The 27,585-nt window shown below is 36.6% G+C and overlaps 1 protein-coding gene across 2 annotated transcripts in view; it reads right to left on the bottom strand.

The window, feature by feature from the left end:
* Positions 1–6,980: 6,980 nt before the first annotated feature.
* LOC149790721 (chitin synthase chs-2-like) overlaps positions 6,981–27,585 on the bottom strand; it is a 44,353-nt gene continuing 23,748 nt past the window's right edge. Inside the window, exons 19-21 of one of the 2 annotated variants that reach the window (XM_089972770.1) lie at positions 25,284–25,829; positions 22,780–23,018; positions 6,981–10,003 (exon numbers count right to left, since the gene is read on the bottom strand). In XM_089972770.1, the coding sequence (XP_089828896.1) occupies positions 9,989–10,003; positions 22,780–23,018; positions 25,284–25,829 (800 nt within the window). In that variant the 3' untranslated portion in view covers positions 6,981–9,988. The remainder of the gene's footprint in view (positions 10,004–22,779; positions 23,019–25,283; positions 25,830–27,585) is intronic. The other variant, XM_089972771.1, reaches the window with a different exon arrangement.

The raw sequence follows: 27,585 nt of genomic DNA, 5'->3' as shown, positions 1-27,585 counted from the left end.
TATTAATCTTTGATCTCTTTTTCATCTCAAAACGTCGGGACGAGACATAGATCAAATACCGTGGGTATTACAAAAGGTAACAATTTCGTGCTTGTAATTTTTATCTTACTTTGGCTATCAGATGCAATACAAACGTGTCTGGCTGTATTAAAATCGTGGAAAATAATTTTGAGAACTATTGATTAGTTCCGACAAATGTTTATATACTGTTAATAGATTGCGGATGTTCCTTTAATAACCCAATTCGGTAAATAGTCTTTAAAATATTGAGTGAAGTGTCGAACAAAAATGCACTGAAAAAATAAATAAAAAGATAAAAAAAGTATGGGACCTACAATCCACGCATAACATTGTTCCCCAAAGTTTGGAGAATATTGCATGTGACCCATTGGATAATATTCATTTCGAACACCTGACTGAACGTCTTTGCCCTCCCCCCTTTGATTTGACGATACCATACCCCCAATCTTGTGCAAAATACGCTCGTGAAAGATAAAGCCAGAACACTGATTGGTGAAGCAAGTTCTGGTCAAGGTCTGATGACGAGTTCAGAAGATAACTTGGAAATGTTGCTAAAATAGTTATGGACCCTAATCACAGAATATACAATTTTAAATCGGTAATAAAGAACTCACTTGAGTATTCACTGTTTTCTCTCGGTAATAAAGAGCTCACTTGAGTATTCACTGTTTTCTCTCGGTAATAAAGAACTCACTTGAGTATTCACTGTTTTCTCTCTATGTGCAACGGAGTACGGAGGAAATTCAGATGAGAAGTGATAACATATCACAACCTGTGAAAAAATGGATACCTTGGAAATTCATGGATACCTTGGAAATTCATTGGATACCTTGGAAATTCATGGATACCTTGGAAATTCTTGGAAATTCATGGATACCTTGGAAATTCATGCATACCTTGAAAATTCATGGATACCTTGGAAATTCATGGATACCTTGGAAACCTTGGAAATTCATGGATACCTTGGAAATTCATTAAGGAAAAAACAACAAATTCGTTACCTTTTGACACGACTCACAGTTCGTGAACAGCTTCTTGGAATCTTGTGTTGCATGCTAAAAATGACTTTCTTCATCAAAAATCTAAAAGCATTAAATCCTAAGTCATGAACATAGATGATAACCATCGACTAGGAATCCACTGGATAGCTGTCATCTTTCCCATCGATAACATATTTTAGGAGAAGAAATCCAAAAATGTGAAATTACAAGTCTCCATATTCTTTATGTGTGGACATTATTGTGTGGTAGTTTTCATGAAGACAGTCTTAGATTACACAAGAACATTTAGCTACATGTTTTGAGCGTGAGTACTCGAGAAACGATGATAAAAGAGACGGGGTTTGATGATTATTATGTCTATGTCTTTACCTTAACCCAGAAACAGTGGACATCGATGGTAAAACGGCAAGGTATTAGACCATTTTGATGTCAAGTGTTACCCTACTACTTTCTGAACCTTATAAATAATTTCGTGTTTAATGTTGAATGCTCTTATGTAAATGAAAAGTAAGGGACTTGACCTAGTACTTCCTTGTCATAGTTAATGTTTTAGGCAAAATGGCTTATTAAAAACAGTTTTAAGAAAACTTGTGTCAAGCTTTATTTATACTAATTTATTCTTACTCACACCCTTTGACCTTCTCTATAATTGTTTGTGAAAACCAAACATTCTGAGTGCAGTATCTGAGGGATATTTCCTTCCCGTCCGCTGACCGAACTTAAAAGTTTGCTGTGGATTAACAGTATGAGAATTCATACCCCTTCTTTTACATTGCAGTTTATATAGTATATATATATATATATAGGGCGTTCGATATCATTCAAATATTGTATTGGATATGGATCAAAAAGTATGGGTTTGATAGGATATCAAAACGAGTGTATTGTATAGTGTGCTCGTGCAATTTCTTCACCTTAATTCAGATCATACCCTTTGAATTGGAGAGGATGTGGGATTCTTAGAAACTGCACTGAGCGTTTTGAATAGCATATGTGTGGTATTGGACAGCAGTAGAAAATAAGGAGTTGGACAGTAAGAGTGTGCTGACTTGTAACAAAAAGATGCTGTTGGATTGTTCATGATAAGGAGTGTTGACTAGTACTTAAAAAGAGCCCTCTGGATAATGTTGTGTACGTTGGATTCAGTGTTTGGCTCAATCAAGTGTTTCCTATAAATATTGACCCTATACAATTTTCTCCATGTTGCATTCTAATTTATGACCCTGAAGTATCATCCCCATGATAATAATGTTATGATTCTACATATACTTTGACCCAATAATATCATCCCAATGTTTACACTACGAACAATTTTAGCGTAGGAATTTCCATGTAAACATACTGTGGCTATCCCACGTTAACCTATGGCGTAATATTAATTTTTGCATGACCGCAATTGGCTCGTATCAACATCAATCTGGTTATGATTTTTAAAACATAAGTGACTTTGAGCCTTTGCGTTTCTAATTTCGATTAAGCAGAGGGTTTAGGGATTTGGAGATTCCAAAGCGAATTTTATAGGTTATTGTATTGTAAGTAAAATGGCTTATTAGATCATTCTAGAAAGTTATTTTCCATTAGGTAATGGTTGTTTTTACACATTGCTAATGTGACCTGAGGTCAAGCAGAGAACTATCTTGCGACTGTGAGGATTTTGTCAGTCATGCTTTAACATTTAGCACTTGAAGTTGTATTATGTTGTGACCAGTTTGGGCTGAATGTTATCTTCTTCAAGTTATCGATTATTTACTCTGGAAATACAAAAGTGCTCTGATAAAATTCTTGGATAAAGACATTCATTAGAATATATACTAAATTCAAACCTGGAATAATATTTCTTTGATTCAACAAGAGACTGTTGACATATCCGTACTTCGCAGGTTATAATAGACATATCATTGCCTTCTCTTCCGGACTTGAACTGAATTTTATTCAGGATGTTTTACTACTAAGACTTGTCTTTAATGCTTGGATTTTTTTTGGGGATTTAATTTGCAAGATCGTAAGTTCGTTTTTCTTATTTTACACTTTGTATTCTAGGAAAACAATTTCATTGTTAAATTTTACAAAAGCTTGTTGTCTTCACTCTTTTTTGTTACTTATTTTAAGAGCTTTGGTCTGTAAATATATGTTTATTGGTATATACGTTTAAAATTGCGATATGTATCTAATTGTTGTGCATAACCTGGGAAACGTAAGATAGCAAAATGCATCTACGCGTTTTCGTCCTTTTTATACAAACATGTCGGTTCATTTATTAGAATGTATTAAAATTGGGAAAAAAATTCGAAAGCGCTACCACTTAATCATATGCTGCTTAAATTCTCTGACTTTGAATTCCTTCGTTTGTGACTTGTTTTTCCGTTGTATCAAAAATGACTTTCCATAAACTTGCAATAGTGATTGAAATATTGTTTCACTCGTCAGTGGGTATTCCAACAAAGAAGAAAAAAAACCCCAGCAACATTTTATCAGTATACCTTTATAGGATGTCTTAGGTTATGTTACATGTCTCTATATTTTCCATTAATATTGAATGCTTTATAGATGGCCCAGCGAGTAACAGGGAGAATGAGGTTTACTAGCACAGAAATTCACGAACAACACTTAACGATTTAAAGATTGTGCTGAGGCTATTTTGCATTCTGATTACATTGGAAGGAAGAAGAAGCTACTATCACTTTATTACAGAAGTTCCCAAACCACGGCCCGCGGGCAACTTGAGGCCCGCCAGCTCTCAGAAAGTGGCCCGCGAGGCCTCTATATTTACTATAATGTATTTTAATAATTTCAAACATTTATTGACGTTCAAACAAATAAATAATAAATAGACGAAAGTTGCAATAATGCGCGATCTACAATATTCTAGAGTCTAGAATGTTATTTCTAAGTCTAAGAAGTCTGTCATTTTGGTTGAGCACTCAGAGCACCGTCGGCGTTCGATAATTCGCTCTGCGCGTGGTTGTTGTGCTCTGATATAATTTTCGAATGCGCCCATTGAGTTAGCGAATGAAACGTTTGGAAATTCCCTTTTCCCAGCCTTCTCGACCAATCAGAGTGCGCAAGACGCCATGATGTCATCTGTTACAACTGTTTAGTAGTCTGCAGTTTGGTGTTGACATTAGAGTTTTCAAATAAAAATTTACCATTAAAGTCGATAAGCATGAACGTGGCTAACGTAGAATCAAACAATGCTAATAAGCGAAAATGTGAGGACGTTGCTTGTCGGGAAGTCAACGCGGATTGGACGGAGAAATTTATGTTTGTGCCTAGTCGTAGTGGTAAACCGGTTTGCTTAATCTGCGGATTTTGTTTTTCTGTTACGAAAAAATACAATCTGGAACGACACTACACGACCACACATTCAGACATAAATGCTCAATATCCAGTCGGTTCGGAGTTAAGAAAAGATTTCATAGCTAAGAAAGAAGGTTCTCTGACCAGTCAGCAGTCATTTTTCACCAAGACTAAAGAACAGAGCAAGAGTGCTGTTGTTGCGTCGTACGAAGTCGCTATTCTGTTGGATCGCAAAAAGAAGCCGTTTACCGATGCGGAAGAAATAACAAAGCCTTCGCTAAAAAATTGCTGCTAGAATGCTTGACGATAAAAATTGTGAGACAAAATTTAATCAGATTCCTTTGTCTAATAATACTATGGCTAGGCGAGTTGAAGAGCTGGCCAGCGATGCTCATCGTCAAGTAGCAACACATATCAAAAATTGTAAAATAAAATTCATTGGCAATGGACGAATCCACTGACATTTCTGACACAGCTCAGGTCGCAGTTTTTGTTCGAGCAATAAACGATAATTTTGAAGTCATTGAAGAACTTCCAGGACTTGAATCGATGTATGCGACTACCAAAGGAATTGATCTGTTTGAAACTCTGAAGTTGTGTGCAGAGAAAAACAACATAGAATGGACAAAATTGGATAGTGTATGCACCGACGGTGCTCCGGCTTTGACGGGTAAAAATCTGGATGTCTGACATTATTGGAGCAGTTTCTTGACCGCACTATATTAAAATATCATTGTATCATTCACCAGGAAGCAATGTGTGGAAAGACATTAAATCTGAAACATATCATGGATGTTGTTCTGAGATGTGTAAACAAAATTCGAAGCAAGGCGCTGAACAGGCGTGAGTTCAGACAGTTTCTATCAGACCTGAACGAGGAATGCGGTGAGATACTGATACACTGCGAAGTCAGATGGCTGTCTAAAGGGAAAGTACTGTCACGTTTCTGGTCACTGAAAAATAGTGTCTATCTGTTTTTATCTGAAATATATGAATTGCCTACAGAACGGGAATGTCTGCTGAATGATGACTGGCTTAATGACCTGTCATTTTTGGTGGACATCACGTCTCATTTAAACTCTTAAATGCGAGGTTTCAGGGAAAAGAGAAGCTGTTCACAAATTTGTGCGATGACATTTCTGCATTTAAAATGAAACTGCACCTGTTTATCAGACAGATGACAGACGGTACTTTAGAGGCGTTTCCAACTATGAAAACACTTGTGGTGGAAAAATTTGACCTGTTACAGTACAAGGATAAAGTGGAAAGTCTTCTGGATATCTTTCAGTCGAGATTTCAAGAGTTCACAACAGAGGAGGATAATGTTGCCCTCTTCATAAATCCGTTCGTATTTCCGGATGCCAAGATCTGCCAGTTACAGCGAAACCTTCAGCACGAAGTAACTGATTTGAAATGCAATTCTGCACTGAGATGCAAATTCCTGGAGCTGCCTGCTTCACCTTCAGCTGATCATATGATCTCATTCTGGCAACTATTGCCTATCGAACAATTTGAACACTTGCGTTCATTCGCACAGAGATATATTTTTCGTTTTGGTTTGACTTATAGATGCGAGCAGTCATTTGCTGCAATGACAATTATAAACAACAAGCAACGTTCCAGACTCACTGACAGTAACCTATCTACGCTTATGACTTTGGGCACGACATCTTTGTGCCCAGACATTGATAAACTGGCATCTGAACTACAGTAACTGGTTGTGAAGAACAGTTACAATTGTAAATTAATTATATTAATATCGGTTTTCGAAAATGATTTAAAATTGTTAAATGAACATTTGATTTAAAACCGAAAATGACTGTAGTGTAGGACTGACACTGTTTTTAAAATATTAGAATCTGGTTGCTGAAAGTTAAGAAATTTAAGAATGATATTACACGATTTTTATAATTTTATAAACATTGATAAACATTTATAATTTTATAACGTTGTGGTCCGCTTAACTACCGAAAATAGTAGATATGGCCCTCTACTTGAAAAGCTTAGGAACCACTGCTTTATTAGATACTCACAAACAATACATTAACTGCCTACACGATGAAATAGTCTAACAATATGTGTTCAGAGTAGATACACATTTACTTAGCAATCCAGTGTATGTAATTAATTTATTAATTTAAGCAATTCACATATCAATGTTTAAGGTTTTCTGCATTATTTTACTACATTTCAATTGCATACTTTTCTAAGGAACAATACAGTAAAATAAACCGAACATAAATGTTGAACATTTGAAGCTGACCGGTTCCACTTCCCCTGAAATATTACAAATGTACTGCAAATATGATTCTATTTCATAACTGATGAAACGAAACAGGTCACATTATACGTGTTGGTGTTGTTTGTTTTAACATTCAACTCATAAACTTATAAACATTTCTGGATATATGATAACAATAAGAACACTCGGACTAAGAGGCGCGTTTCCTCAAACAAATACAACGTCTTTGTCTTTGATTTAAACTTTTAGGTCTTTTGCGGAATGTTTTCAATCTGTGCTAATATTGGCTTGCAAATATTACAGAGGAATCGCGCATAAAGGAAAACAATCAAAAAGTGAAATAAATAACATAAATACAATCAAGTCAGTCATCTGTGGATAAACATTTTAATGAAATAAAACCACTCTGTACAGCAAAGTGTCATTCAGTCTCTGCCAAAACTATCGTCGATATATATTACATTTTCTTTTTTTATATTTATTATTCGGCAGATGGACATATATATATATATATATATATATATATATATATATATATATATATATATATATATTCTTGCAACACACGGATCTTACAAAAGAGACACAAATGTGCTGAATATGGCAACTATATGTTTCCAGGTCTGTAAGATTAATAATCTTCTCACTCTGGTACAAAAGAAGGAACACAGTTCTTGTGGAATGCTAAGTTAGTCGTAGTGATGATCATTCGATTTAATATCAAATAAATATTGATTTGTAAGTATCTGGAATTTGTAACATGGTAATATTTTTTTAATCAAAATGGCCTAACCGTATTGAACTTATATATCTCCATCATATAAACCTGCAAATGGATAGGCCATGAAAGGTTTTGAAATATATTACTTCTGACCAAAGTGATCTCTTAATTTTGAGATCTCCGAAAAATCAATAGTTCCGTAATGTACTAAGTTTGCTACAATGCTTGTGGTCTTGAACGAAATATATATTTAGCATCGTTAGCATGGAACTAAGCACGCAGGACATGTATGAATGGAAGGCAATCTTACTCTCATGCTTGTAATGAGTTGGTTACAGATATAAGTTGTTTATAGTTGCTTTACATAAAACAATATTAAGCATTTTGTTCAAATCATAGCTGAATTATACACTTACTTTTTTGAAAAAACTTTTGTTCCATTAATCAAAGTTCGTAATTGTCATATTCCTATATAAAAAAGATACTTAATGTGTTTTAAAACGCCGATATTGCATGTTTGAAATGTTTAACTAACAGTTTTGATAAAAGTAGGTAATCTCGTTAATACTGTCAGCTGATATAGCAAGATTAGGTTTGGGTAACATGTTTATTCAGATAGAAACGTGCATTGACCGAGTTAAATATTGGCTGGACCCATTCATGCTAAAGTTATAACCATAACACAATTAAAATTTTCCACGGAGCACAGTTTGTAAAACCCATAATGACACTATCAAACTATGCAACAAATAGACATGCATTTGAAACTGCTAAACTCTACTTTTTACATAAAAAAATGAGGTTAAAGGTTAACAATGGAACTGCAAAGTCTACATATAATGTGCAGAGAAATAACCTCAGTTAAAATTATTTTCAACAGCAATTCATAACTTTCATAGCAAGTGTATTGAGAAAAGGAAGAAGAATAAAAAGAAAGACACAATAAAGATAATATAAGTGAACAACAACATTACATATGTCTTTGTGTGTCGGCTATAAGTTGAGTGTGAATGACTTCAATCTATGTGCTAGACGTAGAGGTGAATAACATTGTTATCAACGTGGCTTATATATTTCCAGCAAATATATTTACACCTATTTAATTTGCATAATATGATTTTTATGTTATCAATGGGGCTTATTTATTTCCAGCAAATTAATTTACAACTTTTAATTTGCACAATATGTTTTGATAGGAAATGAAGTAAGTTTGATTACAATTAGTATGCTATCTTACCTCCATTACGTTTAAAACCTAGATCAATACGTAAAAGTGTATTTTCTCTCTTTTCATGCCAATAATTGTCCATTCATTCAGAAAATACTCTTCAAAGTTCGATTCACTCGAACATCCCATGTTACAGTTTAATGTTGAAAACCGAACACTTTATAACTTCATTGTCATCTGCATCTATTTCAACATAAAAACAGTATATCTCAATCATGTGCTTGTATAATTGTAAAATTTGAAGCTAAGCCCTCTTAACATTATAAGAACCTCTTGGATATTGAATGCATTAACGTGAAAACCCCTCTTTATGCGGACAAATATAGAAATGGCGGTTTATTATAAACTATCGGTGGTACTTAATATAATATACTTGATGACCAACATCTTCTTTATATATATATATATATATATATATATATATATATATATATATATATATATATATATATATATATATATATATATATATATATGTGTGTGTGTGTGTGTGTGTGTGTGTGTGTGTGTATTAAACAGTGTCATTCACCACAAAGTTAATGTGAAGTATTCAAACGCACTATCCTGGCAAGAACTGCATAAGTCTCATTTGGCATGCACAAAATCTTGGTTCCTGAATCATATTTTCATAGTTACGATAATTTTTGCTGGTACCGTAAATGGTAGTGATGCATAACAGTATATCGCTAAAGAGATGTGTGTAAATATATAAGACTAAGGATATATTCTTGATTGTCACACAGCAAGCGCAGGCCTAAACCTGTCGTTTTATTCAATGAGAATATAACGTTAATAAGAACATCGTACTTTACTCAGTGGGATCATTTAATACTAGTAACATGACTTTAACTCTTTGCCAATAACATATAAAATATGGAACAACATAGCAGTTGATCCATGGCCCCTGCAACTCTGTGTTAAGGTGAAATGCTATTAATTTTGTTTTGGTGGGGGAGTGGGCGGGTGATTCAGGGAGTTCTGATATTTTTACAGGGGTTCCTACCATTTCTATCCATACTTGCCCTTATCCCCGTGGAATAATTTCTATATTGACTCATTCTTTGTGAAACCGCTGGTAAAGTATTAGTTTATCAATTTCTAAGACAAAATAACACGTGTTAAAACAAACTAAATACAAGACAAGAACCTGTAACCAACTCTGAAACACATTTCCTTCTTACGAAAATAGAAAGTGATAGGTCGTTCTCCATTTAAAGCAAAACACAACCAATTGGAAAAGAGAAGTGTTGTTTAAATGAGACCTATGATTACTGCAATTAACAGTTATTCAGCTTTTGTAATGTACACTATATATATATAATGTGTGTGTGTGTGTGTGTGTGTGTGTGTGTGTCCAATTAATGTAGGTTAAACGATATGCAACATAAAAACATTACTTTCCAACTAAAATAGTCTTTTCTTTTTCCTTGCATCCACGGTTTTAATGTATCCAACCATGCGACAACTGGCATCATTTCCTAGTGAGACTGCTCCTGACATTAAAAATGAAGAAATATACGGAACATTATTTCATTATACAAACTTATATCACAGTGCATATTTTGTCGTTACCTATTTCATACTTTTTTCACCTTTTAATTACTTAAAATATTTTATACATATTTTGTTTCAAGAAAGATTATCTTTGAACATCTCGATTCTTATAATTATATAAATTGAATGCAGATATTGCTAATTTAACAGCGTGTATGTATGCTTCCTGATAAACGAACAATGATTTCTCTTTCATTCTTCCTATGTACTAAATAAAGCCGTGGTATGGAATATAAATAAATACATTTAGCAGCGTCTCCACTATAAAGGAGGTTCATCTGTTCAAAGTGGAATAGAGTGTAATGTCAACGTAAAAACCAAAATATCTTTTCTGCACACAATACACATTATTTGTATGCGTTATTTCCGAAATCTTGGTACTTTTGTTTTGCCCAGAATAGTAATGAAAAAATTTACTATATATGTTTCACTTGTTTGACTATTTAAACATTCATTCATTGTCCAACAACGGTACTGCAGCCATTATCAGGTCGTTTGAAAAATACAGAAGTTGTTCTAACATCAAAAGACGCTAGCAGTATGTGGGGGCACCCTAGGGACAATAGGACTTTAATGTTAAAAACGGGGGATTGTCCTTGGGGTACAATGGGAATTTAGCATTGTGGGCCACTCTAGGGACAAGTGGAATTGAACATGTTGGGTTTGTCGAGGGACAATTTGAATTCAACATGGTGGGCCTGTCTAGGGACAAGGGAAATCGAACAGGGTGGGCTTGTATAGGAAAAAGGTTTTATAGAGTCAACATATACAAACAGACACTTATTCAACAGAAAGACAACAAAAAAATCTTTCGCAAAGGAGCAAATATTTTCGTGGCAATGGAGTGACCCTAAAAAGGGCCGATGGGTTTTTGTTAATATCATTTGTTAACATATGAAGCATCGCACGGGTCTTTTCTTCCTCGAGCTTCGTCTGACAGCGTGTCCGCACATCAAGACTCTCTTCAGATAGCCTTGTCTTTCCACATAAAGTTTTCATTTCCATATAGCCGTATCTGTGATCTTCGTGATAGCAAATGATGATTTCATATACATGGGTCAGTTTGGGTTGAACAGCATTACCGATATGAGGGTAGACGACTTTATGTCAGTCCACATCTTGTCATGAGAACAGGTGAATTGAGTGAGGAGAGCTGCGGGTATTTATAGCCTAAGAGCGGATCGAAACTGATTGACCTCTTTCACCAATCCTAACTCGCGTTACAAAATTCATGCAGAGCGCGAAGTCTGTCTTCCAATCAGAAGATAGCTACGTGTGACGTCACATACCCTCATTAAGTGCGCTAGCGTCTATGCGCAGTGAATCTATGCGACATAGTTGAAGCATGACGGAAGCTAAGAAGACGATTGTATTGGGATGAGCCTGCAGTGGAGACGAGGAATGATGGCAAGGCGGCTACCAAATAGATGTAGTCGATTTTCTCTCCTCTTCGCATGAATTCGTACCGGTACCAGTATCACCACAGCCTTGTCCTTCCTTACCTCGAGTCGAGGATTTTAGACAGGCAGAAATAAGAAATTGTAGAATCTTTACAACGGCAGAAAGAAGCAAAACAATCATTTGCCATTCAAAAGCAGCAGCGAGAAGAAGAGGAAAGAAGATAACGAGAGGAAGAAGAAGAGAAAAGAAAGTGCCAAGAAGAGAAAGAAAAGGACAGTGAATGTCAATCGGTCCCTGTGCTATTAGACATTTTGGCAAAGATAAACTATCTGAGACAAATGTATCAGACTTCTTTAACTCGACCCAAGAGAAAAAGACCTTCCCGAGCCAAACATTCCAATCCAGTTAGCACTCCTTCTATGCTGACTATCCCTCCGATACCAGCAGCAGCAGTGACCACTAACAAATCATTCACAGTAGTCAGTGAAGAAGTAGGACTTGACCGTGGCAAAGGTATAAGGCAGTTAAAGCTCATTGCCTCCAGTTCCTGCGTTTCTTTTATTACAACCACCCAACGGTCCTTTTCAAGGCCACTCACCTCTGTAGGAAAGAGTGACTTCTCAAAACTTGGCAGATCAAGGTAAAACTTAAATCCTTTATTCCCCATGATGTTTGAATGATGATGGACGTGTGTGAGTGTATGTCCTTATTATAAAAAGTCAAAACCAACAGACAATTAGGTTTTCTTTATGGTATATTCTCTTGTAGAAGTTACAATGAAATTTCACAACACGTCACCAAAAGTTCATTTGCTTCTTCTTTTTTAACTCTCTTTCTGCATTTGAATTTCTTCACAGCCAGGTTTTAACTCTTCTTCACTTTCTCCTTCTCGTCTTCTTTTTGTCTCTTTCTGGACTGTTATGGGTTCCTCTTTTTCTCAGTGTTCTTCTTCATTTGTTGGAAGCCTTCTCCTCCTCATGTTGTTTCCATGATCAGTTCTCTTTTTTCTTAGGGTAGTCTGAAGAACAATGTCCTTTCTCCTGACCATGATCACTGGTATCTTGATCCATGTCCCTCTCAACGCATGTCTTCTGACAGATATATCAAGTATCTTGATTTTAATTTCCAACAGAGGGGGAGTAGTCAGTCGCCTTCTCTGAAGTAAACCTTCGCATGACATGTAGCAAAGCTTTGATCAGAAGCTCCATCTGCGTTTATCCTTCTATCATCTTGACTGCTTGACAGTTAAATGAATACTCTGAAGGAAGACGCTCACTTACTCTCTCTCTCTCCCTCCCTCCCTCTCTCTCTCTCTCTCTCTCTCTTTATATATATATATATATATATATATATATATATATATATATATATATATATATATATATATATATATATATATATATATATATATATATATATATATATATATATATATAGTCCGTGGCGTGTAAAATCTAGTCAATGGCCATTTTGAAGTCTAGATGAAACGATAGAAAGATTTCCATGAGAAAGGAAAAGAAAGATACCACAAGAGTGAGCCTGAATCCACATCTTCTACGTCAGCACCCAGACTCAGAGAGTCTACTCAAAGCCAAAGTCCACCAGTTGCACCCAAAATATATTACCACATTCGAGAGACGGATAACCGCTCCTCCAGAAAATTTAGAGCTATGGCCTACACTTACACAGTGAAGTTTAGATATTTCAAGTCAGACGTACCGTTGGAGAAAGAAATGGCTTCATTACCGATTTGTCGGATTCCTTGTTAACCATAGTGAAAAGACAAAGTCAAGGCAAAGAAGACGATCACTTGAGAATCTCCATTTATCACGTCACCTATTTGGATCGTTTTTAGCAGCGCAGCAGAATTGACACCTTCCAAAGTCATCGATAAAATTAAACACGTGCAGCAGTCCAACGGCCAGTTTCACATCACCGATGGAAAAGCTACAATGTGAATAGACTACGTTTCTCCCCCGAAATGGGACGAACCTCAAAAGGTGTTATTGGCGGAAGACCTTCGCAGCACCAAACAAAGCATCGTTCAGATTAACAACACTCAAGAGAAGACGTGTTTAACGCGTGCCATCGTCGTGGGACGAACATATGCCGACAAGAACGATAAGGCAGAATGGAATAAAGCCAAGGAGAGCATTCGAAAATTGAACCGAGTCAAACAACAAAGAGAAGCAGAACTCCTGTTACAGCCATCTGGCCTATCCAAATACACGCCCTGTGGCATTCCTGAAATGAAATATTTTAAGACGTTTTTGCTCAACGCTTCACGTTGAAAGTGCACATTCAAGAAGTTTTTGGAGATCTGTTGATTCAAGGCGACACTTTCAAAGACGGAAACTACATTCACATATATCATCACGATGAATATTTCGATGTCATTACCAGTATCACCGCATTCATCGGATATAGTTATTATTGTCAGAAATGTAACTATGGTTATAACAATCGAGAGCCACACAAGCATAGCGGATCAAAATGTCAAGGATATTTAGCCCTAAACCCTGTCTTGACGAAGGAAAAGAACAAGTGCATTGCCCTCTTTGTCAGCTTACATTTGTCAGCCCAACTTGTTACCAACAACATCTCATGACGCAAGGTTCACAGCGGAAAAGTGCTTACCAACTGTTGGGACTTTGCTCTACTTGTGAACACGTCATACATACCAATAGTGCCAAGGCGCACGTTTGTCGAGGAAATAAACTATGTCACATTTGTCGCCAAATGGTGGACTTGGAACATGAATGCTACATTAAAATTTACCATTATAAACAGGCGGAGGAGGAGGACACAAATAAAGGAAATTTCATCCTTCTCAATTTCGAATGCATGCAAGAGACCAGCATTCACATTCCTAATATTTCCGTATCCCATCGAGCGTGCGAGAAGCGCATCCAAAAACCTATCGTTTTTCCTTGCCCGCATCGTAACAAGATTCCTGAATGAAGAGAAAAAGTCTTTCGCAGACCTAACACGCTTGCCGATTTCGCCCAATGGATCTTAGACCCTATCGACCAGATTTGGAATCAAGAGAACATCGAACGTTTCATAGGATAAGATGGACAGTTCTTCTAAAATGCTATACGGAACAAGGTCCTAAAGTTACTTTGAACGGAGCCAAAATCATTTCCCATACAGTTTAAGGATTCGATGAGTTACTTGGCCATGCCATTGAATCGAATACCTAAAACTCCAGGAATGACCAAAATGGTTCAAGGATATTTTCCACACTTTTTTAATACCGAAGCCAATCATCATGTTGTTCTGCCACATTTGCCTGATTTTTATTAATCCGACCCCGCCAACTTGCTCACCGAACAAAAAGAAGCGTTGTACGTTTGGTACCACTCTCAAGCCTTGGACTCTTTGACTTTCAGGAAGAAATGTTAAAGTATTGTCTATCCGACGTGGACATTTTACGGCCCTTCTGTGGAAAATTTCGAGAATTGCTAAAACAACACGGAGGGATCGACCACTTGAATGAAGCCTGTACCATCGCCAAAGCGTGTTACTTAGTGTACCGCAAACGACTCATGTCTGAGAGCACCCTGGCTGTCATACGCCCCCAAACTACCAAATTTGTCAAACGTCTATACTCGGACAAGGCTCTACGCTGGCTGCATTACTTGCAAAAATGAAGATAAATGAATCCAACATGCCCGAAAAGGAGGAGGCGAAAAGACCATTGGAACGTATTCGGTGGATAATTGGGAAATAGAAAATTCTATCAACGCGAACGAGTTTAACAGATGTTAATTTCACGGATGTCCGAACTACTACCCTGAACGTAACAATAAAATTCAGTTTTTACAACGTACTATGGAAGACTTGTACTAGGACACTTGTCAGCTACTCTTGAAGTTAGAACATCAAGGATACCAAGTCGTTGAAATGTGGGAATTCGAGTACGATCACTGTTTGAAAACCAATCCTGAATTTAAACGGATCGTTTTAAGTTACAAGCTGTTGGACCCTCTTGACCAACGGGATAGTGTGTATGGAGGACGAAAGAATGCCACATGTTTGCTGTACCACGCGGATGAGAAGAAAGGTGAAGAAATCAAATACCTGGACGTGTTTGCTGTATTCTTACGGGTGCAAATATCTTCAATTTCCAGCACTTCGCCCACAATTGCTGACGGAACACATCGACGTGGAAAATATTCGACAATACAAAGGATTGACCAAGTGCAAAGTCTTGCTTATCACCGATTTGCACCATCCCATTTTACCTTACCATTGCCAAGGAAAATGATGTTTCATTTGTGTCGCACTTGTGCCGAAATGTGTAACCAGGACCAAACTTGTCATCACACTCACAAAGAACGTGCATAGGCAGGAACATGGATCAGCGTGAAATTTGTTCGTGCTCTTGAAGTGAGGTACCATTTGGTAGAAGTGCAAGAAATTTACCTTTTTCCCAAGACAGAACAATACCAAAAGACAACAACAGTCAGAAAGGGATTTTCGCGGACTGTGTTAATGCTTTTTAAAACTGAAACAAAACGTCAGCCGCTCTCCTTCCTGGTGGGTGCCAGATTCCAGAAGACCAAAAGAAATTTTAAGAGTAATGCTTTGACTAGGAATGCCTCACTTTAAACCCCTTGGAGAAAATCGAAGGACGACGATCGTTTACCAAATTGATGTTGAATTGTTTTGGGGGCAAAATGGCACAACGACCTTCTTTACCCAAGGCGGAATATGTGGCAGAACCTTCGCGTTACTTCCAGACAAGATTCTAAGCTTTTTAAAAATTACGGCTAAGAATACCTGGAGAAAAGTGCACACTGAGTGTAGTCAAAGGAGTGACTCTTAATCATCGCACGAGTCAAGTAGTAACTTTAGCGTGTTGAAGGAAGCTTTGCAGTCTGTAGAGAATTGAAAGTTTAGAATGACCAGCTACGAACCTCACAAAATTGTCCGTTTACGCACTCATCAAATCGTCAGTCGACCCTTAGTAAAACTGAACCAAATCGTCTAACAGAAACGAGTCCAACTTCCCAATCACGTCACTTTACCATATGGACACCCTGATATTGGAACCCTTTGGCACAGACACAAGTCAAGTTCAATGATGATCAAGTCGAGTGCGATGCTGTGCCTTGCGATTGCAGCAATGCAGTACGATGAGACATCAGCGATTCAGCACTACATGGGTACTTCGCTATGACTACTGCATATGCCATAGAAAGTAATTCTGTGCGTGTAAAACCCTACGGATGCGAAATAGTTGCCACTACATCTCGTGGTCTCTTTACTGGTTTACATCCTCAACATAATACCTTACAGCTAACACCCTACGTATATAATCTATATCTGAGCAAACTACGTCGGGTTCCACCATCGCTTCATCAAAATGACCCTGTGAAAAAAGAATATTCTTTCCCTGTGCGATTGTCTGTATACTGCGACTATGAAAGTCGATTTCAAGCGTTCAAAGGAAAGTAGCCAAACTATCTGGTAGGACCTAACCTCGAAGAATTAGCCGGAGCTTGATTTATCTACTTGGAAGAAGGTGATAAAGTCAAGTGCTTCAGTTGTGGTGTGTCACTACACGAGTGGGAGGAGAGAGACTTGGCTTACCTGGAACATGCTCGATGGACTCCGCACTGTCACTACCTTCCTTTAGTGGGACCCCAGTTATATCTGCATGGATACTTTGCAAGAGAACATTTGTGGTTTGCCTCTGGAGTTGAGAGAACGCATTTACAAAGAGTTAATCAAAATACAAATAGAACGCAAAGAACAATTCCATCCTTTACGTCACTGATGTTTGAACCCTTCGTAACTGAATGCTTTAAGAGGAGTGATTCTTATGAAAGTGTTCAAATGGTCAGACATTGATGACCTACCCGATATTCAGAAGGCTTTGGATGCTACTCATTCTACCTACAAGGTGTCAATACTACACAGAATTGCATCGGAAGCGTTGGACGATTACAACAAACCTTTACAAGAATTAGTATTGCCTCAGAGGAAACTTTTCATGTGCGACATGTGGTGTGTGAGATAGTGATTCAAAAGTTTCGATTTGGCACTGAAGTACAAGCGTTTCTGTGCAAAAAGTACATCTATTACTTACAAAAGAAACATTGTTATGAATGCTTTGTTGAGAAGAGCACATTCAGAATCTACCTCTGGAGCTGACAGAACGCATTTTCAAAGAGTTTGACAAAATACAATTGAAACGCAAACTCAAAATCATTTTTCCATTTTTAACTACGATCTTTACCCAAGAAAAGGAAGACTGATTATGGGTGGACACCACTTCAGTCACACATATAAACGAGGATATTAGTCACGACCTTGTGATTACTGATTTTTGTATGACACTATTTATATTACCTTTAACAAAAGAGGAAATAATGGCTTGCTACCATGCCACGACCTTTATCAATAGTGATACAACATATTCCGTGTAAGGAAATCAATGACACTATTCAGACTTTGGATGATTACGAAATCCTTTCGCTAGAACTGTTTCGTCTGAATTTTGGACGGCTTGTGGTATGTGTATTAGTTACTTCCTTTCTGGGATTTCGTTTACCAGCAGATTCCTTGTGGACCATTTACGAACAGTACCTACAACAAAAACCTTATGGTGGCTCCATTAACTGTGCACGAAAGACTCTGTTAAAAGCGTTGCGTTTTCATTTCGATACTTTACCTCTACGAGAAGGAAAGATTTGTAAACTTTTAACCACTCGGGATACTTAAGAAGATGTATGTGTAGAGACTCCAAGAACATTACCTTCTTCAAAAATGGTTTACAGTGATTTGTTTGCATTGAATTTTGATCGTTGTGCTTGTCATGTAAGACATGTATGTAACCATTTGACTCTTATGTGAAGATGATATGACGTACCTAAAATCATTTGAGATGTATTTCAGTATAAACCGGGCTGTGCCGGACCTTGGATTGTGGTGTACCCAAAGAAGTGCACACTACGATAGGCGTTCTCGTGCCAAAACAGGAGAAAGAAAAGGACTGTCTCGTGGTTTAGACAAACATCAGAAAAGATGCTTAACCAAGCATCGAAACGTTCGTCGTTCACCAACGAAAATGCCCTTATGACAAAAGAAGAAAAGGCTGGTGAAAAAGGGATGGTTTATTCATTCCTCTATGTTCACGGGACCCCTACTAAAAGATTCTGGTCTACTAAGAGGATAAAAGGACGTGTGTCGTGCAACTGACTTGAGTGTGTATTTGCTCCTGAACAAAAAAGATGATATCCCCCCCAAGAAGCCATCACTCTTCACCCAAAAAATGAAAATGAAAGGACTGCCTCCTTGTGTACACAAACATTGGGATGTGTTGGCGGTCTTGTTCAAATACACTTCACCCATGCGAAAACAACTCATTCAAACAGTCTCGAAAGACATCATTGATACAGTGTAAATTTTGTTTGAATGTCATAAAAGGAAATATACCTTTGTCCAAGCATCAGAGAGAACACTTAGCCAAGCGTGGACTCGTTCTTCGCCAAACGGTCAAAAAGAAAATACCCATTGGTCGGAAGAAAAAGACGATGGTGGGACATGGTGGATTTTCGCCCATATTAATCAAAGGACTGACTGGTGCAATGGTGGGAGAACTTGTGTGAGTGTTTCAGAGGGGTAGATAAGAAGATAAAATGACCTCTTTTGTGGAATGATCTCATACGTGTACGTTGGAATCTCATGAAAGGACGGATCTGACTTTAATGTCCTACAAACGATGTATGTAATTCTATCATTGGCAAGAGCATTTACCACCCAATCCTGATCTGACCTACATGTCCCATTTAGAACACGGATTGCAATCGTTGATGGATCGTACCGATCCTACCGATCGTCAGAAAGGGAAAAATATCAACGGTACGGCAAAGCTTTGCAACGTCTTTATGTGTTTCACCAGAAAGCTAACACGAAACAGCTAGGCCGACTCTGAAAGATTTCAAGACCCCGATGGAAAGCCAATCGTCACGGCCACCACCACCCCACCCTCTAGTGATCAAGACAGACGCAGCCGCGTGGATGTCATAGGAAGAAGGTGCATAAGTCTTTTGAACACCGTTAGATTTACTCATCATCAGACACCCGCACTCTCTTTTGAAACTCCTTTGAACGCGAGTGACTCCTCAGAAAGCATAACTCTCGAATCATGAATAACCAATTTTATTTGACTTTACCCAGTAGTAGTTCCATGGATGTGTTTTCCTACAATAACTTGTGCTGTTTCACGGCCAAATTACCTCAGACCATCGAATTGGACGAAGAAGGGCATTGGGGAGTGGATTTGGTAAACAACCCTGAGCAAAACTAATAACAAAAGTTTCACGATCGAGTGCCACACAATTGCTTGTATCCTGCTGATGGAATTTATGGATGCCCAAACGTTGTCCATCACTTTCCATCCCAGTTTGTTTGACATGTTGTGTTCAGAGAAGATTAAATTATCTAATGGTAAGATTTCTCCTGACATTAGTATCTTCAGCAACAAGTGATTTTTAAGATACTTGTCATCTTGTAGGATTGAATGTAGGATTGAATTTCATCTTTGTGCATTCCACTGTGTATGAGTACAACGTGGTGGGGAACACATCTGCGGCGTTACTGCGAGTCATTCCTTTCAAAGTGGATTGTGCAGTGACTAATGACTAGGAAGGTGGAAACACCTATCGCGCTTACGGCAAATTAGTATATCCTTCCTATTTACCCATCATCAAGTCGTATTTCGACAGTGTCAAAATTGGTATAACAGGAGACCTGGGGCAAAATACTCCATTGTCAAAAGGGAAAGTCAAGGTGAAACTCAATTTTCGAAAATGATTCAATAGCGACTTGCAAGTCATGCATCCTGTGTACCAAGCAATTGCTTGATAACGAGGACATGGTTTAGGAGATATGCTAAAATCTGTGTTTTGTTCGGTGCTCTGGTCTTGAAACCGATGGTAACGCAAGGATTGCATGCATCTAAAGATGCCACTTTGACTCAAGGAACATAATTTCCCCGACATGCCATTATCTACAAACAAACCCCAAAAGAAGCCTTCTTGAGAGCATGCAAAATTATGTTGCTTCAAACTGCAAAAGACATTTTGGCTCGCCAATAAACTCCTATAAATGCGCTGCACGTTGTTGTGCAAGGCATTCTTTCATTTTTCACGCCAGAGCAAGGACAATGTAGAAAGACACGGCGAAGACACTCATGGAGAGTTCACAAACACGTTGCGAGAAAGACTAAGAATCAGAGAATTACACGTCTTTGAGTATTGAAAGGAGAGAAAAATAAGGTACTGAGAGTCTTGCGAATGTTTTATTTCCTCTTTAACGACCTCAGTCCCATTGAATTTGATATCAAAGAACATACCGAAGATTACATCGATCTGAATAGCAGTTACTTGTGCTTTAGAGTAAATGTTCTCCAAACGGACGTCTCCGCTCCAGGATTTGTATTTGAATAACAAACTGGTTATCAGTAGCATGGATACTTACACTTACCGAACGTACCTCGAAAAACTCTTGACGTATGAAGACGACAAAGAACACTCATCTGGATGCCTCTGCAGTATGGAAACCTGATACGGCAGACAAGGACAAGTTCAACAACACAGCCGCGACAGAAGCTGACGAACCTTCCAAAGTGGGCTTTAACGACCGCCGAAAGAAAATCCTACAAGGTCTTCGTTTAAAACTGATGGATCGTTTGCATTTCGGACATGTAGTTGCAAGACAAGTATTTACTGAATAGAGTGGATATCCGCCTGAGATTGAATCGAAGCAGTACCATTTTCCATTCGAAGATCAACTTTCCCTGTTTTGCTAAGCAGCTGTCTGAAAAAATACAGAGTTGCCCCAGAAACATTGCAATCGGTGTCACAATGATCATCCCAGTGAAAATCATCACGATAAATGCATGATGATGAGACAAGAAGAAAAAATGGAAGAATATCTTTATGACATTTGAGGTCTCATCTCGGAAAAAGCAGTGGTGCATCAGTGGTATAATGACTTGCGTGTCTATTCATCCCCTACATGGACTCCTCTGGAGATCCGTCGCATCGAAGCTGTCTTTCCACTGACGAAGCAAACAGTTTTTACTTGACAGAGATTTTCAATCTAAAGGTCAGTATTGAATTGGTTACTCATTATTACCTGCGGAAACAAAATGGATGCCTGTGAACGTTATTATCTTTGAAAAAACAGTTCGTACACCTCCTGGAATCCTCTCGTGCGCGCTAAAGATGAACTTCCTTATCGCAAACCTAAAGACATTCAAGCTTATGTAATCAACACCGATGATAATCATGTCCCAGGAACCCATTGGGTGGCCGTCTACTTTCCCAAAAATCAATAATGTGAAATTACAAGGCACAGATTCTTTGGTGTGTGGACAATATTGTGTGTATTTTCTTTATTTTAGTAGTCTAAATATCCCTTAGAACATTTAGTGACTTATTTTGATCGTGACTCTTCGAAAAATGATGAAATAGTAGAAAGATGGTTTTACGAACATTAAGTTTATCTCTTGTCTTAAGCTAGGAAACGTAGTGTGCATCAATGGCGAAATTATACCTAAATCAAGCTTGACTTCACAACGTTTTCAACCTTTCAAATAAGTTCCTGTTTGAAACAAAATGTTGACCTGTTGATTTTGAATTTGTATTGTTTGGTTGGTTGTTGTGATAAAAAAATGTATTATTTGAAAATGTTGTTTTTCAATAAAAAGGACAATGTATGAATATGTACTGTTTTACCTCTCTCTATTTCTCTGGGCTATGTTAGCTCTAGCGTTACTACAAAAATCAACGGGATGTTTTCGCGTCCACGCTTGAGGCGTATAAAGCGGAATGGTTGACGTTTGACCATCCATTGTTGACTCGACAGTGTACATGACTTCCTATGGTGCCCGCACATACTAATGACGCTGAAGAAAGCATGAACGATTCCTAACACGTAATTCGGCTATAGCCCACTACTATGTAAAGTGATCGTTTTGTGCGATCGTCAAGAACCTTGGATAAATTAACGGTCCAGTTCAATAACAAAACATTAAAGGAGACTAAGCAACGTCAACTATAGTCACACAGAGGAAAACTAAAGCCTTATTTATATATTAGTGATACAATGTATTTGCAAGAATGCCATATAACTTATACAAATAATGTCTGCGGATCTTAAGATTAACATATCCGACATCATTTCTCGTGGAACAATTTCGTCAGTTTATACCTGTCCCTGCCGCCAGTCATTGAAAATATGCTTACAATAATGTACAAAATGTAAGTATGAGATATATATAGCTTGTGGAACCTACCTCTGGTTCCTTCGATGTTTTATTTGCCATTCGTACTTGTCTTGATGAATCATTCAAAAGTCTGTAGATGGCTCTGTGTGACGTTGCAGAAAACGTTGGAAACTGTTTCTGTATGGCCTTTATGTATTCACTTTTATTTATAGTTTTCATTTTGAGGTTCGTAAAGTTGACCAACGCCTGCATCCTTTGTGCAAATGTCTGTTTCATAATAACTTCTTTTGCTGCACCACGGAATCTATCTGTGTAATAATAATAATTATAATGCTGTTATATATATATATATATATATATATATATATATATATATATATATATATATATATATATATATATATATAGTCATGTATATTTGATTTAATTATATCTGATTTAATTGTTTGCAAGTTTCAAAATCTTTTTATTTTTTTAAATTTCATTATATGTCAAAAATAATGTGGTTCTGTTTTCGGAACTCATACTTTTTCAGAAAATAGTTTGACCTTGACTTTTTGTTTTAGTAAACATCTGGTATTGACCTGGATCCTGACCTTGATTCAAAGTTAGTAGCAGTCACGTAAATAAGTTCTATTGTTATTTTAAAATGATTATTTGTTGTCGAGGTCATCATAGGACTACGTGGTTTAAGATATAAACATTTTGTTCATTTTATTTCTTAGAGTGAAATGATTGGTTTTCGTTCTGGTCACGTTAGGCGTACGTGATATAAACATGAGCACGTGACCCCCATTTCGATTTCGCAACTTCGGGATTTTCGAAACTGCGTTTTAAAATGCGATATAACCTTTGTTTTGGATAAATATTCTCAGTTGGGCTCTTACACTGGAAAGTGACTGTTGTTTCGTTTGGAGATTTTTCAAATTGTTTGGATTGAAAAGGATTAATTCTCTTTTTCCTGGAAATATAGTGTGCTCATACGAAATTCTTAAAACAAGACGTATCTTATAAAAATAAATTTCGGATCTCCGAAACCGGAGTGATATTTCTTGTTTCTACAAGGAACTGTAGACTTCAACACACTACAGGTTACAGCATACGTCATCGTCTTTCAGCTTGGATTCTTCGTCGGGACTTGATCTTGAAATCATTACAACATTTTAGAATTAGGACTTCTAAAATTGTATTCGATGATTATTCTTGGATTTGAGTCTTAAAACCGTAAGATCATATTCTTTCATTTCTACAGAATTTTTCCTGGGAAATAAATTATTATATTTTTCAAAGCTTGTTGCTTCCACTCTTTCTTGTGTTACTGTTTATTCGAGCCTAAACATGTAACATAATAAGATATATATATATATATATATATATATATATATATATATATATATATATATATATATATATATATATATATATATATAAAATCATACAGGTTAGATAATTTTTAATTCGTGCTCTACGGAAATTCGAACCAAGATCCGCGGGTATACGGAACCCATCGCCTTGTCTGCACACACCACCGCATATTCTATCACGACTATGCACGCATCACCAAAAATTGATTCAACTCAATCGTTGTGATATGCACTCTAACCTGTATGATCGTATTATTTGTATTAAATATTCATTGCGCCTACTATTATTAAGTATTCTTCTATAGAATCCAGGGATAGCACTTTCCGTACTGTCTAGTGTATATTTATAATTATATGTAACTAATTCTATACAAATTGATTTATTTCATTGAAATCCAGAATGACTGTGCAGATAGATGAGAATTAATTACTAGGTCGTCATGCGAGTGTGTCTGCTACGCACGAGTGCATATAACACATATTCAGTTGCATCATTTTTTGGTGATGCGTACTTAGCTTGTGTGTGCAAACAAGGCGATAACCGCTGACTTGGTTCGAATCTCCGTAGAGTACGAATTAAAAATTATCTAACCTCTATGATAGCATTATTTGCATTAAATATTAATTATGCCTACTATTATCAAGCATTCTTTTATATAATCCAGGGATAGCACTTTCCGATTTGTCTGGTGTATATTTATAATTCTCTCTCTCTGTGTCTGCATATATATATATATATATATATATATATATATATATATATATATATATATATATATATATATATATATATAAATATATATAAATTAGTCCTTAATAAAATATCTATTATTACGAATTGGTGCTTTTGTCATGGTGGAAGTATCTATGTTGATTCAAATATAACGTTTGATAAAATATTAACACAAGAAGTAGTGCTATTTAATCAAGGCTTATCTGCCTGTTTCAGTTGGAATACAATATTTTATTTTAATTACTACTTTACTAGGACCAAACTGGAAACTCTTACAAGATCACCAAAGATCTGTGTTGGTACTCTAATGTCGCTATTTAAAAGTAAAATATTCAAGTCAAATTAATGTTAGAATATTTGGTTATGAGTGTTGGTGGGAGTAAGGTATAAACATATATTCAATTCATGTAAATGTTTTCTTTAGAATTAATTATGATAGCATGATTACTGATATACACTTCTTCTCGCTGTCGTACCTATGGGTGTCACTTGATTTAATGAACTCTTTGGATTCTCGGGACTCTCCTTGCAGAAGTCCTGGTACAAAATCTTAATCTCTTCTTTGGGATCGTCTGAACCAAATAAAGTTGTTCGTGCGCAGATGTGGATAAGAGTTCCAAAGCGATGAAGGAGCATGCAGACGAACTGCAAGAAAAGCACGATACCAAACACCACCATGAAGGCGAAAGATATAGGTCCTACGTACTCCACATATCCGCTCCCTGTAATGCACGGAAGTGGGATAGAAAGCCTCTTCGTTTGAGACGCAACTTGCTGGAGTGTAAATACCACGCAGATAAACATTGCATTAATCAGGAAGAAGAACAGACACCATTTGTTTCTCAGTGTTGTGAGATCTCTGTGTATTGTCTCCTTTTGCTTCTCTGTGAGATTCAGTGGGTAGAGATATGTTCTGATCATTCGCTTCCAGAACTTTCGCTCGTGTTCATGTAACTTTGTCTTCTTTGCTGGATGCAACATTTTGTCTTTTAGCCATTTCTCTTTTCCAGATTTTCTACACCCTAAAGGAAAATAGCAGCATTGAGTGCCTAAATAATCAGGAAATACTTTTCTTAATGACGATATGAGAATGCTTCTCTGGTATATTATTTCCACCAGCTGTCCGCTTTGCCGATAGCACGTAAACAGAAACAGCTATGGTTTGACTAGGTAAATTTGCTTCGTTTCGCACACAAGTATTGAAATTTATCTAGTTTTGGAGAGATCTCTTGCATGCATTGTCATTATAACATTTATTGATTAAATGGCAAATTTCACTTAGTTTTACGATTATTAGGCACCACCATTCTTATAAAAATGCCAATGTCACTGATTTTATATAGCTAAATCTTTCAATTTGTGTAATTAGTGATAAGTCACAGCTATATAATGTGATACTGTCGATTGCAAGGTAAAGGAATACACAGGTACAAATAGAGACAAAATCGTTTGAACTGTGCCAATTATCAAGGTAAGCATTGAACGAATATTCAACACAGACACAAGTTACAATCAAAATGGTGTAATTATTATTACTAAAACTAAATTTCATGTGCATGATTATGACAATTTTTGCTCTAACTTCCACATCATGGTGTCCTGCGAAATAAGATATATATTTGGTTTCACTTAGACTAAAATGTAAAACATAAGATACTGACTGCAATGGAATATCTTTTGATTTTGCAACATGTATCTAAAAATCAAGCTTCATGTGATATACATAAGACAAAATATATATTCATTAAAATAATTTGTTCGATAACACTGAGTAAAAGGAGTATTATGGACATAACGGGACACACAGGAGCTTTATTTTCTTACTTCACGCCCTATGCTGCTGAGGTGAATTATAATGCCATAATTATTATCTTCTAACATGGTCATAATTGATAAACATATTATAGTCGATGTATGCGAATCGTGTAGTATATTGTTTCTTCTTTCAGTGCCTAGTAAATTGTCATGCCCTGGTTAGGTCTTAGTGGGCATTAAATAATACTAGTCCACCAAGAGATAAAAAGTTCTTCGAAGGGACGGACGCTCTACTAGCCGAAAAGAACTTGTAGAAATACATGATAATTGTTTTTTTCTTCACTGCAGTCTTTTAAAATGCTGCAGTTTGAAGACCTTTGATAGTTTTGTGAAACTCTAATGTAACAAATATGTTAGAACAAATATGTATATTGTGTCAGAGTTTGTGTGTTCACTACATAAATGCCGTATAAAACTATAATCATACAATTTGATGCTGGACCCATTCTAGTGAATAAATTGAAATCGTTAGAAATACTAACTAAATATATCTGTTTCAAGTCAATTATTATAACTTTTTACAATAGGTTTATCAATCATTGTAGTCAAAATACGAACCTTGCAATCGTTCTTATTCGAGGTATTCTTTCCCTATATGTAGAATTTGTCTTTGGATTCAGGTATAGATCTGGTTACCATACGAAGAATTCGAAATGGTATTTCGAAATTTAGATCATCCGCATATACTTTACTTGTAAAACTGGTATATGGAAATGACTGCATCTTGACCTTCTTGAACACACATTGTGTCCCATGTACTCAAATATCAAAATCACCTTGTCCTCGACTGTAATCTTTACTCTCTACTTCAAATTAAATACATATATTGTTCGTCTACGGGTAGGCCTAGTATGTGAAATTCTTTGAATGGTTACAATGTCATAAAGCTATCATATAAGATATCTCGATTATTTTGTATATAAATCATTTATATGGGTCTGATTTAACAAACGCTAGAAAATA

Source organism: Sinohyriopsis cumingii, chromosome 10 (genome assembly GCF_028554795.1).
Source record: "Sinohyriopsis cumingii isolate HCF-2022 chromosome 10, ASM2855479v2, whole genome shotgun sequence".
NCBI lineage: Eukaryota > Metazoa > Mollusca > Bivalvia > Unionida > Unionidae > Sinohyriopsis > Sinohyriopsis cumingii.
Note: the sequence above shows the minus strand (reverse complement) of the source record. Positions and strands in the feature narration are given on the sequence as shown.